The 11,565-nt window shown below is 42.9% G+C and overlaps 1 protein-coding gene across 4 annotated transcripts in view; it reads right to left on the bottom strand.

The window, feature by feature from the left end:
* Positions 1–1,201: 1,201 nt before the first annotated feature.
* LOC147999304 (disks large homolog 5-like) overlaps positions 1,202–11,565 on the bottom strand; it is a 43,986-nt gene continuing 33,622 nt past the window's right edge. For 2 of the 4 annotated variants that reach the window (XM_087596532.1, XM_087596533.1), the window contains 5 exons: positions 3,829–3,988; positions 3,217–3,360; positions 2,417–2,583; positions 1,593–1,698; positions 1,202–1,472 (listed from right to left, as the gene is read on the bottom strand). In XM_087596532.1, the coding sequence (XP_087452658.1) occupies positions 1,634–1,698; positions 2,417–2,583; positions 3,217–3,360; positions 3,829–3,935 (483 nt within the window). In that variant the 5' untranslated portion in view covers positions 3,936–3,988 and the 3' untranslated portion in view covers positions 1,202–1,472; positions 1,593–1,633. Of the gene's footprint in view, positions 1,473–1,592; positions 1,699–2,416; positions 2,584–3,216; positions 3,361–3,828; positions 3,989–5,012; positions 5,266–11,565 lie in introns of those variants that run through there. The other 2 variants (XM_087596530.1, XM_087596531.1) reach the window with 2 other exon arrangements.

Genomic DNA, 11,565 nt, shown 5'->3' with positions numbered 1-11,565 from the left:
AGCACACAGTGTCATGAAGACATAAATTATGAGTATGTGTAGCAAGACCCAGCCTCTTCCAGGTTCTTAGATAGTAACTGAGAACCTCAAATACGGTAGTGATGTGATAGTGTGGGGTGAATCTAGTTACAACTAGCTTCTATATTGACACAGATGATTCTTTTTGTGTCATGTTCAGCTTATAATGAATGACTAGACCTAAGCATGAGAATAACCAAATACTACATTGCTTCTCTAGCTGCTGAGCTTTTAAAGCCCTGGGGTGACAGCAAGTTTTTGTGGACATTCTGGATTCCTCCTTCTGTACTTTAACTCTGTGAGTCACCTCCACTCTCAGTAAGTTAGTTCAATTCCATAAATTGGAAATCAGTCACCTGGAAAAAATACATTCTCAATATGATCCCAGTTTGGCCATGGAAAAAGGGTAGCTTGAACTGCCCAACCTAGGTTCTGGGCCTGCACAGGCCTGCTCTCCAAAAGAAACCTGTGTTCACAGCTATAGGAAGCATTCACTATGTATGCTCTTGAGGTTTTCCCTAAACTGCTTAGATTAAGATACATTTCTTGCTATTAATAGAACACATTATGCCAAGCTGGCTTACAGGATCTAGTTTCTATTCTGTATTTTATCAGATGTGCATAATATATATGGTCATCATTGATAACAGGTGAAAGATCTGCTCTAATATGAAAACTAAGTGGTGCTGGAGGATGATCCTGACCCACAATGAGGAGTGGGAACACCAGAGCTCTGTAGGGATGCCTGGCAAGCTAACACATTGAGCATGTACGGCTCAGTAAGTTCCCTGTGAATACACATCTCCTGAGATCTCTCTATTTAATCATAGGTGATCTTGTCCACCTAATACAGCACCTCCTGTGGAATAACAAAAGCCACCTGCAGGAGCTGTGGTGATGACTCACAGGGTAGAGCATCTGCTGCTCTCTCAGAAGAACCACAAGGACCCTAACATTTGGGTAAAGCATGTCAGTGATTACATCATAAAGTGTGTGTCTGAGAAACAGCCACATTATCCACACAAAAGACACTGTCACACTGGGTACACCTTGGTGACTTTGAATTCACTTATTAGCCCAGGCTCCATGGAACATGCAGAGATCCATCTGTAGCTGTCAGTTCTAGGTCCACAGGAAGGGACAGAACCCTTGAGTAAGAAAGATGGTCTTAAGAGTCAAGAGATAGAATTCAATTTTTATTCATAACAAATACATTTTTACAACAAAACAGGATTAAAATGAATAAAAATATTTAAAAATATTTTAAAGTAAAAATAGTAACAAGAACATATAAATATGAAACAACAAAAAGAAAACTTCAATTAAAATCATAACAAAAATATTTCTAAAAGCATATTCTTAACGAACATTTAGAAGCACAGACGTATTGCTGTTTCTCCTCTAGCACACATAATGAAAGGCGGTCCCCCAAGTTGTCTCTCAAGTGCTGTTTTCTGAAGAAGAAAGTGAGTAAGACCTCAATCAGTCAGGCTGGCTCAGTGTTATATAAATTTAGGGTCTCTAAGAAATGACAAATTAACGCAGAGGATGAATACTCATCCAAAAAATGTTACCATTCAGGATGTTGGTCATCAGGGACTCCTGAGAAAGCAACTTATTCTTCAGGAAGCTCTCTTACTGGGGTGTGTCCAATTCCAGCTCTCTTGCACTTTCTGAGACCTGGGAGAGGAAGGCAGTTTTTCAGACACTGATTTGGTGGGGAAATGCAAGCCAGCTGTCAGAATGCTGCCTTCTACCACCTCAGTTCTATTGGACAGTCGACATGGACCTTTTAACTGATATCATTGTTGCTAACTCTGCAGGCAGGGCAAAATCTCCAGCAAGCCTCACAGTAATGTGGGCTGCCAATCTGGGACCCAGACTTATACCAGTGCAAACCAAGAACAGGGCAATGGGAAGAGACCTCATCGGGTTGCAGGAAGAAAGGAGATGTCCATTTGTCACCAAGGATAAAGCCAATGACAAGTACTAATTTGACACTTGCACTTGGTTCTTATCCCAAAGGTGCTTCCTACACAAGAGGTCACATGACCACAGAGTGTCAATTGTTCAAGAACCAAGAAATTGTTCAAAACTCTACATAGGATCCAATCTATCACATGGATATGCAATAATGAGATATGTTATTCATCTGTCACCATACTAGACTGCAGCTTCAAAAAGAGCAGCAAAATATGCTTGCACAATAATTCAGTTTCTGAAAAGTGGTTAACTTCCTAGAATACTTGTGCATAGGCAGAGCAATGAACAATTCCATTACATGAGGTGGTTGGCTGGTTGTGAGTGTAAATTAGAAAGGTGGTAAGAGAAGCAAAGATGTATCAAATTGGCAAATTTTATCAGATATTGTTAAGCTAACACATCTGCTCGTCCCTACCTGATAATGCTGGTTCTGGCCGTTGATGGTCTTTATCTTTCTTGTTGAAGTCAACCAAATATTTCTGGTTCAGTGCACACTCAAGATGTCCCTCCTTGTTCTCCTGCTTCAGTGGGACCAACTTCTTCCTACATGTGTTCTCCATCAGGAGCTGGCTGAGCAGGTTTCTGGAAATACAGTCTGCATAGTAAGATCATGCTGGCCCTTTCTCCCATTCCTACTCCCAAGTCCCACTAACTCTACCAGGTCCCAGATACCCATGAAGACTTAATAAAATGCATCTTGATACATATAAGGCTGCTGCACAAACCATAAAGAGTTAATTCGGGGAAGAATAAATTGTTTGCTTGGCCTGACACCATTTAGTGTCCACACCTCTGAGAAAGAACATGGATCTACAACTATCCATGAAAGCCCAATGCATGGGGCCAACATCAATTAGTAGTGGGCCAACACCTTCAAAGGAGGTCAGTAGAACCAAGAGAAGGTCATGCTAACCATGTGGTCCACCCACTGAGTTTTGTAAAACCTGGTGTGACACCATAGTTCCAGGGCAGCCTAATAACCTTCTGCTGACTTCAATCAGTACTGTTCTCTCTAGAGCCTTCTGAAGATGCCTAGACAATCCTGGGATGAGGAACAGTCTTTTATGGAACTGAAAACTGAGTCCTAATGACCCTGGAAGACTGATGGGTAAATAGCACAAGAGATAGAACCAGAGCTGAAGACCGTCCAATCCAGAACAAAGAAAGTCAGAAATGGCCATTCCACAAGTGATAGCCTATCTGACCAGGACTTACCTAGAGAAGGTAATCTCCTTCTTCAGCTTATGGTTGTTCTCATGGACCTCAGTGTTCTCCATCTCTAAGTTGTGCAGAATTGACATGACCGCCTCCTCCATTCTCTCCAGGTCTTCATAATATGGATTTGGCCTGAAGTTTGGCCTGGCCCCAAATGATAGAATACAATGAACATCGGCATTTAGGAATATATGAACTCGGGGTGGGTCCTATATTACCCCAGGCTGCTGCCTGGATCTTCCAGCACTCAGTCCCCTGCCTAGCAAGTACAGAGACTCACCATAAACTCACTGCAATTACAATCTTGCAAAGCCACCAGCTGTCAAGGGCTTTGCAAATGCACACTGGGAACTCACTCTCCCTGAATTTATCCCTGAATTCTTCATTCAGACCACAAGTTCTGCTTTTAAATAAATGGAAGCAGATGAGTCCATTTTCAATCTCACTCCTCAGGAAGGGTCAGGTTCTGAATCTCCACTATATGGGAGGTGAGGTTTAGCACAGGGTGGTTAGGGAGGCACAGCTTTCTAGAACCCAAAACCTTAACAGGATAAGAAAAAGGTGACCTTGCAGACCCAGGAATGAAACAAGAGCATTTGGAGCGATTCATACCTGTTCTTCATGGATCTCTCTGTCAGAAACCTCAGGCGATCTCTCAGGTCATTTCTCTCCTCGGTAATGAGCTGCAGCTCTTTAATCAGCCTCTCCTTTTCCTTCATGGCCTGATTCTTGCTTAGGTCAGTGCCAGGGGATGATGTTTCTCTCCCAGCGTCTGTAGGTAGAAGAACACAAGTGAACCTGCATGGGGAGAATGCATAGAGTGTTCATAGACCTCAGTGAGGCCTAAACAAGAGAACAAGCCAGGAACCCAGTGTCACTGCTAGGTGATTGGTCTATGCTTAAGAGGCCTCCTCAGTGGATCTCAGTTCTCCCACTACTCTATAGAGACCAAGAGATGTAAGCAGCCAGGTGTTCCCTATTCCGGACATCACGTGCTTACATGTACCATGGAGATGGCTTCTCCAGGATTATTGTCAGCTGAACAGGGTACAGCTTGGTTTCAGGACCCTCACCCCTGTGGCTTCAGAACTCAGATGATAAATTCACCATCCACTAAACTTGAGTGATTGGAGACACTCAGATGTCCTACCCTGATACTCTAAGGCAACAACTTTGGATTTAAAATGCATTTCCAAGGGAGGATATGTTCAATAGACTTATCAGTGTCCCTATGTGAAATACCAAATGCCCCAGAAGTGCGAATAGGTTGCAGGCTGAATCTTGGTCTACACGTTCCAAATAGTTTTGGTATTGTAGAAAAAAGTTTGTAACATACAACCTCTAATGTATAAAGCAAACGATGACCCTGCCAGTTAGAAGAAATCAGAGGTCTAAGAACATAAGGTTATTGCCTGGAGCACAATCTCTCCCTGTTACTACTGTCAGATACCCACTGTATTTAAAGAAGCAATGAAAGTAAAATACATTGCTGCCCTGTCTAAACTCAGAAAAGGTGGACCCTCCATGACCACTGATGGTGTTATTATATCAATGTAACAGAACAAATGAACTGAAAAGTAAGGACCAGAAGTTCACAGTATAATAGCCTTACCATATCCTCCCAGTGGGGATGGGGAAACTAAAGTTCTGAAATCCTGACTTTCAGGAATTGTGATATTCGTGGAAATTCAATTCCTTTTCAAATGCTCCAGTTGCTGTGGCCCATTGCTAGAAAGGTCAGCTTAAACCTGCAGCCACCCTGGCAGGAAGCTCAAAATACACTGCCCAGAACTTACTCCACATTCCCCAGAAGTGCTGTCTTTGTCCATCATTACTTTGAGACGAAAGGCCAGACTCCTTCACTCTAGTCTCTCCACAATCGACATTCCCCCTCCCAAAACGCTTGCGAAGACGGGAAAACATGTCTTAGCTTATAACCGCCAGACTCAGACTGAGAGAAACTAGGGCACTGGTTGTCACTACAACACTGGTGACATCACAGAGGATGCCAGAACTCTCTAGGAGACAATAGAATGTCCAAGAAGGGACAGCTGATGTCATGGGGAGCAGACTTTGCCTCCCTGCTAATGTTCTCCCTGTACTGAGCATAAGCAGAGGTGCCCTTTCCAGGAGACTTTCCTGGGGCAGAGCCACTGAGCACCTCCTGCTTCCAAAGCCAAATTTTCCTCAAGGCTTGATTATAAAAACCTTAGTAATTCCTATGCATCTAAATGAATGTTTCCTTTCAAATCTTCCCAAAAAATGTCTCATCCTGACTCAAATTGTCCTCATTCACCAATGTCAGCCATTAAAACTTCCTGAGATTTCATACCAGCTTGAATATGCAGTCAAAAGTTCTCCTGTCTCATTCTGTACGGGTGCTTTATATCACATCAAGAAATAGTCTGCATGGTAGGTTACAACATGGGTGTGTATTAGGGGAACACTCATGAAGTCATGTGCTTAGCAATCGACAATTGCCAGAAAATTCCTTAGGAGAAAGAGTTGAAGTCTTTAAGGTGCTAGGAAATGTGTGGAGACCTGTTGGCAGAGGAAAATGCAATATTGGAGCCACCAGTGAAGGGAACCTCATGCTGGTGGTGGGGTTCTCCTCTCTGCACCAATGTCGACAAAGTAGCACTGCTCACAGGACTGAGTAAGATATACCACGAGCTTCTATCAGAAAAATAAAATAGTCAAGAGATATAGGGGGTGCACAGAAACGTCTAAAATGAGGCTATAAACATCATTAAGTGGATAGAGCAAGGTCCCTGCACCTGTACACTGGGAAATGGCCACCACACCAAACCCAAAAGCATCTATCATAGTAAAAAATGAATACTTTATAGAATGCACACACTAACATTGATTGATCACATACATAGTTCAAATTTTGGGGGCAAATTCATGGCCTTAACTATCTTTGTCTCAACTTATATAGCAAAAAATAAGAAAGAACGAGAAAAGAAAAAGTCAAAACCAAAAGCTCAAGCTTCTCATATGAGGATTGCAGGAAGTGTTATATGGTAGTCAGTTCTGATTAGACCATTTTAGATAGAACAGTGCATAGTGACCCTTATTGTGATGGGCCCTATATAAAGCTTTCTGCAATATTGGAATTTTAACAAACCTCATCCAGAACGTACGGAAGAGGCACCATGAGATCACCATGTGATCACCATGTCCTTACTCTGCATCAGGTTATTTTTCTGCATCCTTGATTGTCAGCCATATAACAGCAACAATCTGAAATAGCTGGTAGACATGGAAAAACATGGCTAAAACTATAGTTGTGGGCTACACACCTCAACTGTGAAAGGCTAATGCTGTCTGCACAGTCCTTGGAGGCCACTCTTATAAGCCTATTTATTGCAAAGTGAAAGGAGGTTTATCTGAGCTCAAAGTGATCCTGGCCAGCCAGGTAGAGGGCAACATGTGATACTTGAGACCCTGTTTTAAACCAGCACAGAAATCCACACTTCATTCAAAGCATCATCTACGAATTCTCGATTATTTACCATTCTCTCCCTACCAGTCATTCTGTTTGGAATGGTAGAAAACAACGGGAACTGATCTTTCTATTCTACGGACCTTGATCTCTCTTTTTTTAGGTCCACATTAAGAGTGCATACAAATGGACATCACCATCTGAACATCTTAGTATTATCTACTCTGTATATATAGCATAATACTGTGCCTATGACAGTCTTAAGCTTCCTTGAGTGTAGTTGCCCCATCAAGAAGTGTGAAGTTCTGAGTTCAAACCCCAGTGATGCTTTAAAGGGACTAGAAGAAAGCCATCAGAGATACTCCACTTCTTTGTCCTTAGATTAAATCAAGTTGACACAATGTGAACCTGGTGGGCTATTTAACCATGCATCTTTCTCCCAACCCCACTTCCACGAGTTCAGTCCATGGCAGAATTCATTCCCCACCATCCTAGATATTTCTGTGTATATTTCTACAAGAGCCAGGTTTCTTTTTTTTAATAGAATTAGTTGTAGTCAATCAACTGCTGCCCTATATGAGAAATGATTAGTATCTATTGCAACTTACCACACTGTATTTGTGTATACAAGTACATTATTGGAAATCCAGCATTACTGATTAATTGGAAACCAGTGCTGTGGCCTTGCCTTTCTGTGCCTCTTCCTGGCTCACAGGCAGCAGGGGGCAGACCTTGAGTTCCTCTTCAGGGACAGAGTGATGTTGAATGGGCACTGAGCAGGCAGAGAAACACAGCTGAGGCAGCTCCTTTCAGTTATCAAACACATCATCTCCTTCCCATCTTTTTTTTTTATTTTTTTTTTATTTTTTTATTTTTTTTTTATTAACTTGAGTACTTCTTATATACATTTCAAGTGTTATTCCCTTTCCCGGTTTCCGGGCAAACACCCCCCTCCCCCCTCCCCTTCCTTATGGGTGTTCCCCTCCCAACCCTCCCCCCATTGCCGCCCTCCCCCCATAGTCTAGTTCACTGGGGGTTCAGTTTTAGCAGGACCCAGGGCTTCCCCTTCCACTGGTGCTCTTACTAGGATATTCATTGCTACCTATGGGGTCAGAGTCCAGGGTCAGTCCATGTATAGTCTTTAGGTAGTGGCTTAGTCCCTGGAAGCTCTGGTTGCTTGGCATTGTTGTACATATGGGGTCTCGAGCCCCTTCAAGCTCTTCCAGTTCTTTCTCTGATTCCTTCAACGGGGGTCCTATTCTCAGTTCAGTGGTTTGCTGCTGGCATTCGCCTCTGTATTTGCTGTATTCTGACTGTGTCTCTCAGGAGCAATCTACATCCGGCTCCTGTCGGTCTGTACTTCTTTGCTTCATCCATCTTGTCTAATTTGGTGGCTCTATGTGTATGGGCCACATGTGGGGCAGGCTCTGAATGGGTGTTCCTTCAGTCTCTGTTTTAATCTTTGCCTCTCCCTTCCCTGCCAAGGGTATTTTTTTTCCTCATTTAAAGAAGGAGTGAAGCATTCACATTTTGATCATCCGTCTTGAGTTTCGTTTGTTCTAGGGATCTAGGGTAATTCAAGCATTTGGGCTAATAGTCACTTATCAATGAGTGCATACCACGTATGTCTTTCTGTGATTGGGTTAGCTCACTCAGGATGATATTTTCCAGTTCCAACCATTTGCCTACGAATTTCATAAACTCGTTGTTTTTGATAGCTGAGTAATATTCCATTGTGTACATGTACCACATTTTCTGTATCCATTCCTCTGTTGAAGGGCATCTGGGTTCTTTCCAGTTTCTGGCTATTATAAATAAGGCTGCGATGAACATAGTGGAGCATGTGTCTCTTTTATATGTTGAGGCATCTTTTGGGTATATGCCCAAGAGAGGTATAGCTGGATCCTCAGGCAGTTCAATGTCCAATTTTCTGAGGAACCTCCTTCCCATCTTAAGGGCTACTGCTGAGGTCTTGCCCCCATACCTACCTTAATAGCAGTGAATTTGTTACACAGCAGCCAGCTCTTTCCTATTGTTCTGTAATACTTCTCCACATCATGGATGCCAAGAAAAACACTAACAAAGAACAAAAAACTCTGACGTTGAACTGTGTGGTGCTGGTCACATACCCTGTTATGTTCTGTATGTTATGAGGTTTGTTAATCTTAACAAGTTCCCCAAGTATATTCTTCACATAGGACCCAATAGATTCAAGGAAAATTGGAACAATTATGTGTAAAATGGCCTCAGTCAGGGCCCATAGACTGGAGCATTTGCAACACTTGTGCATGAGCCCATGTGGATTTTGCAATGAGCGGGGCCTAGCAATGTCCAGTACACAGTTGTGAGCTGTTGCTCTGGTTGAAATGTATTGGTGTGTGCATTCAATGAACTACAACTATTTAAATGAATTCAGTGTCCTGTGGTTTGAATCCAGACCCCTTGACACCAGATCTTCCCTTCTGCAGCACTTGGGAAAAAGGCTAAGTTTAGGAAAGTTGACGTCTTGTCATAAGTTATGTGACAGGAGGGATGGTGAATGATCCCTTGTGATAAGAATCAAGGTTTCCTCTGTGGTATTTAGGTCTATACTGGCCCTGTGCAACAGCTTCAAGAACCCATTTCTGATTTTCCTTGGGATTCCCGAGATGATGCACTCAGACATGATTGGAAACAACCAAAACGGTGGTCAGACTTGATTTATAGAATGTAGGTAATATTGCAAACTTATGTTGTAGGATATTTGATCATATTGTCATCCCCAATATTGTGTTATTTACTTAGAAAAATACCTTCTGGCTGTGTAGTTCAGTACTAGCACCAATATTTAATTATTAATTATTTTTTGTTTGTTTGTTTGTTTGTTTTTTGTTTTTGTTTTTGGATGAACAAGTACTTTCCTATTTTGTGGCCCAGCCCTAGCTCTTACTTCTTTGCACAGTCATAGAGAGACCTCAAACATATACTCAGACAAAGCCAGGGGAGTGTATAAAAGGGCCTAAGGCAATACCACATAATGACATTGAAAGTGGGCTCTCTTCTTGATCCACGCCTCCAGCTCTCCTGACATCTACATGAATTATAACTCCTAATGCAGTGTAAATGATGTCTGCGCTATTGCTGAAGGAATCATGAGAATAACAACTGTAAACATTCCACCATGGATAGAATTTGTGGAAAAAGGTGACTGGCAGCCAACAAGAGGGCTCTACAGTTAAAGGGGCTTGCTGTCAAGTCTGATGAGCTTGACTCAATCCCCAGGACCCACGTGGTAAAAGGGAGAGAACCAAGGGCCAAGCTGTCCTCTGGCTTCCACTCATGCGCTTACATGTATGTGAGTATATATGTATATGTCTGTATGTATGTGTGGATATGAATGTGTGTATGCATGTATGTGTATACGTGTATATGTATATGTGTGTATATGTCTGTCTATATGTGTGTATAGGTGTATTTGTATGTGTGTATATGTATTGTATGTGTGTATATGTGTGTATGTATATGTGTATGTGTGTATGCATGTATGTGTGTATGTGTGTATGTGTGTGTATGTGTGTGTGTATGTGTGTATGCATGTAGGTGTGTATGTATCTGTGTGTGAGCATGAATGTGTATAGTCATGTATAGGCATGTGTTTTCATGTACGTGTATTCGTGTATATGTACGAATGTATGTGTGTATATGTATGTATGGACACACAAACACACACAATGTTAAAACATAAAAAGCTCCTTGGAGTATTCACCGTGCCTGGATAAGTGGTGACCATGTGGGGGAAACACATGTCCATGTAAGCACACCTGTTCACATACGCTGAGCAATGCCCAGCCTGGTCTTGAGCTCACTACCTGCCCAACGATGAGTTTCTGCCCACCTGGTCTTCTCAGAGCCAGGCGACGATTGTTCCTGCCATTCCAGTTCTGTTCCAGTTTCTCATGCCACAAACCTTCTAGCTTGAATCTCACCTACTGACGCAGGAACCTAACAGCCTCCAACCCAGTGAAGTAAGTAAACTTCTTCCTGACATCCTCGGGCTTGGTGTCCCCCATGAGTCACAGGGAGGAAGGATGGCATGCACCAAGGAGAAGGGCCATGGGCATGGAAGAAAGGATCATAAGTCAGTCATCACTGACACCAGCAAAGTGTGTGCTTCAGAGCTGGCTCTGCTCACTCTTGTCCCAGTGGCAGGACTTAAGAGTGGTGCATACCTGTCACCCAGCACTCAGAGACATCTGAGGCATGAGAACCAGGAGTTCATGGCCATCGTAACTAATGGTGAGATCAAAGCCAGCCTGGGCTGCATGAGACTCAGTCTCAAAGCAGGCAAGGAGGAACTTGCTATATTTGAGCAAGGAAGCTGCCATCCTCCTGGGTTCTAAACATTCACTGCAATACAGAAAGATGCTAGGGCTAGTGTGGCAGAAAGTAGGAGACAGAGAAGCCAGGTTAACCCTCCCTAATCTTCTCATGCTGTGTGAGCTATGAGTAGATGGTGCCCTATACACTGTGGACAGGATGGTCTCTCAGACGGTTCAGAAAGCCATGGAGGACTCCAGCAATTCTCCACTTGGGTGTCACTTGAGTCTTATATGTGTGTGTTTACAAGCCAAAATATAAGATCCATAGGTGACTGTGTAAATTCAACATGGCACAGCCATGTGCTGGAATATTATTCAGCCTTACATAGGATTCAGATTCTGACCCTTGAACAGGAATGAGAATGGTAGCCATTCTCCTAAGTCAGACCTCCAGGCAGTGCAAAGACAAACTAACACTGTATGACACCACTGAGGGCTGCAGTGTCACCAGTTATATAAAGACAGAAAGCAGGAAGGTCTACAGAGCTCCAGGGGTGACATGGAGTGGGGAGGTTGGAGGGTAGGTGTGTAAGTGGGACTGAG

This window comes from Rattus norvegicus, chromosome 19, assembly GCF_021556685.1.
Source record: "Rattus norvegicus strain SHRSP/BbbUtx chromosome 19, alternate assembly SHRSP_T2T, whole genome shotgun sequence".
Taxonomy (NCBI): Eukaryota; Metazoa; Chordata; class Mammalia; order Rodentia; family Muridae; genus Rattus; species Rattus norvegicus.
The sequence above is the reverse complement of the archived record's forward strand: the minus strand, read 5'-3'. Positions and strand labels throughout refer to the sequence as shown.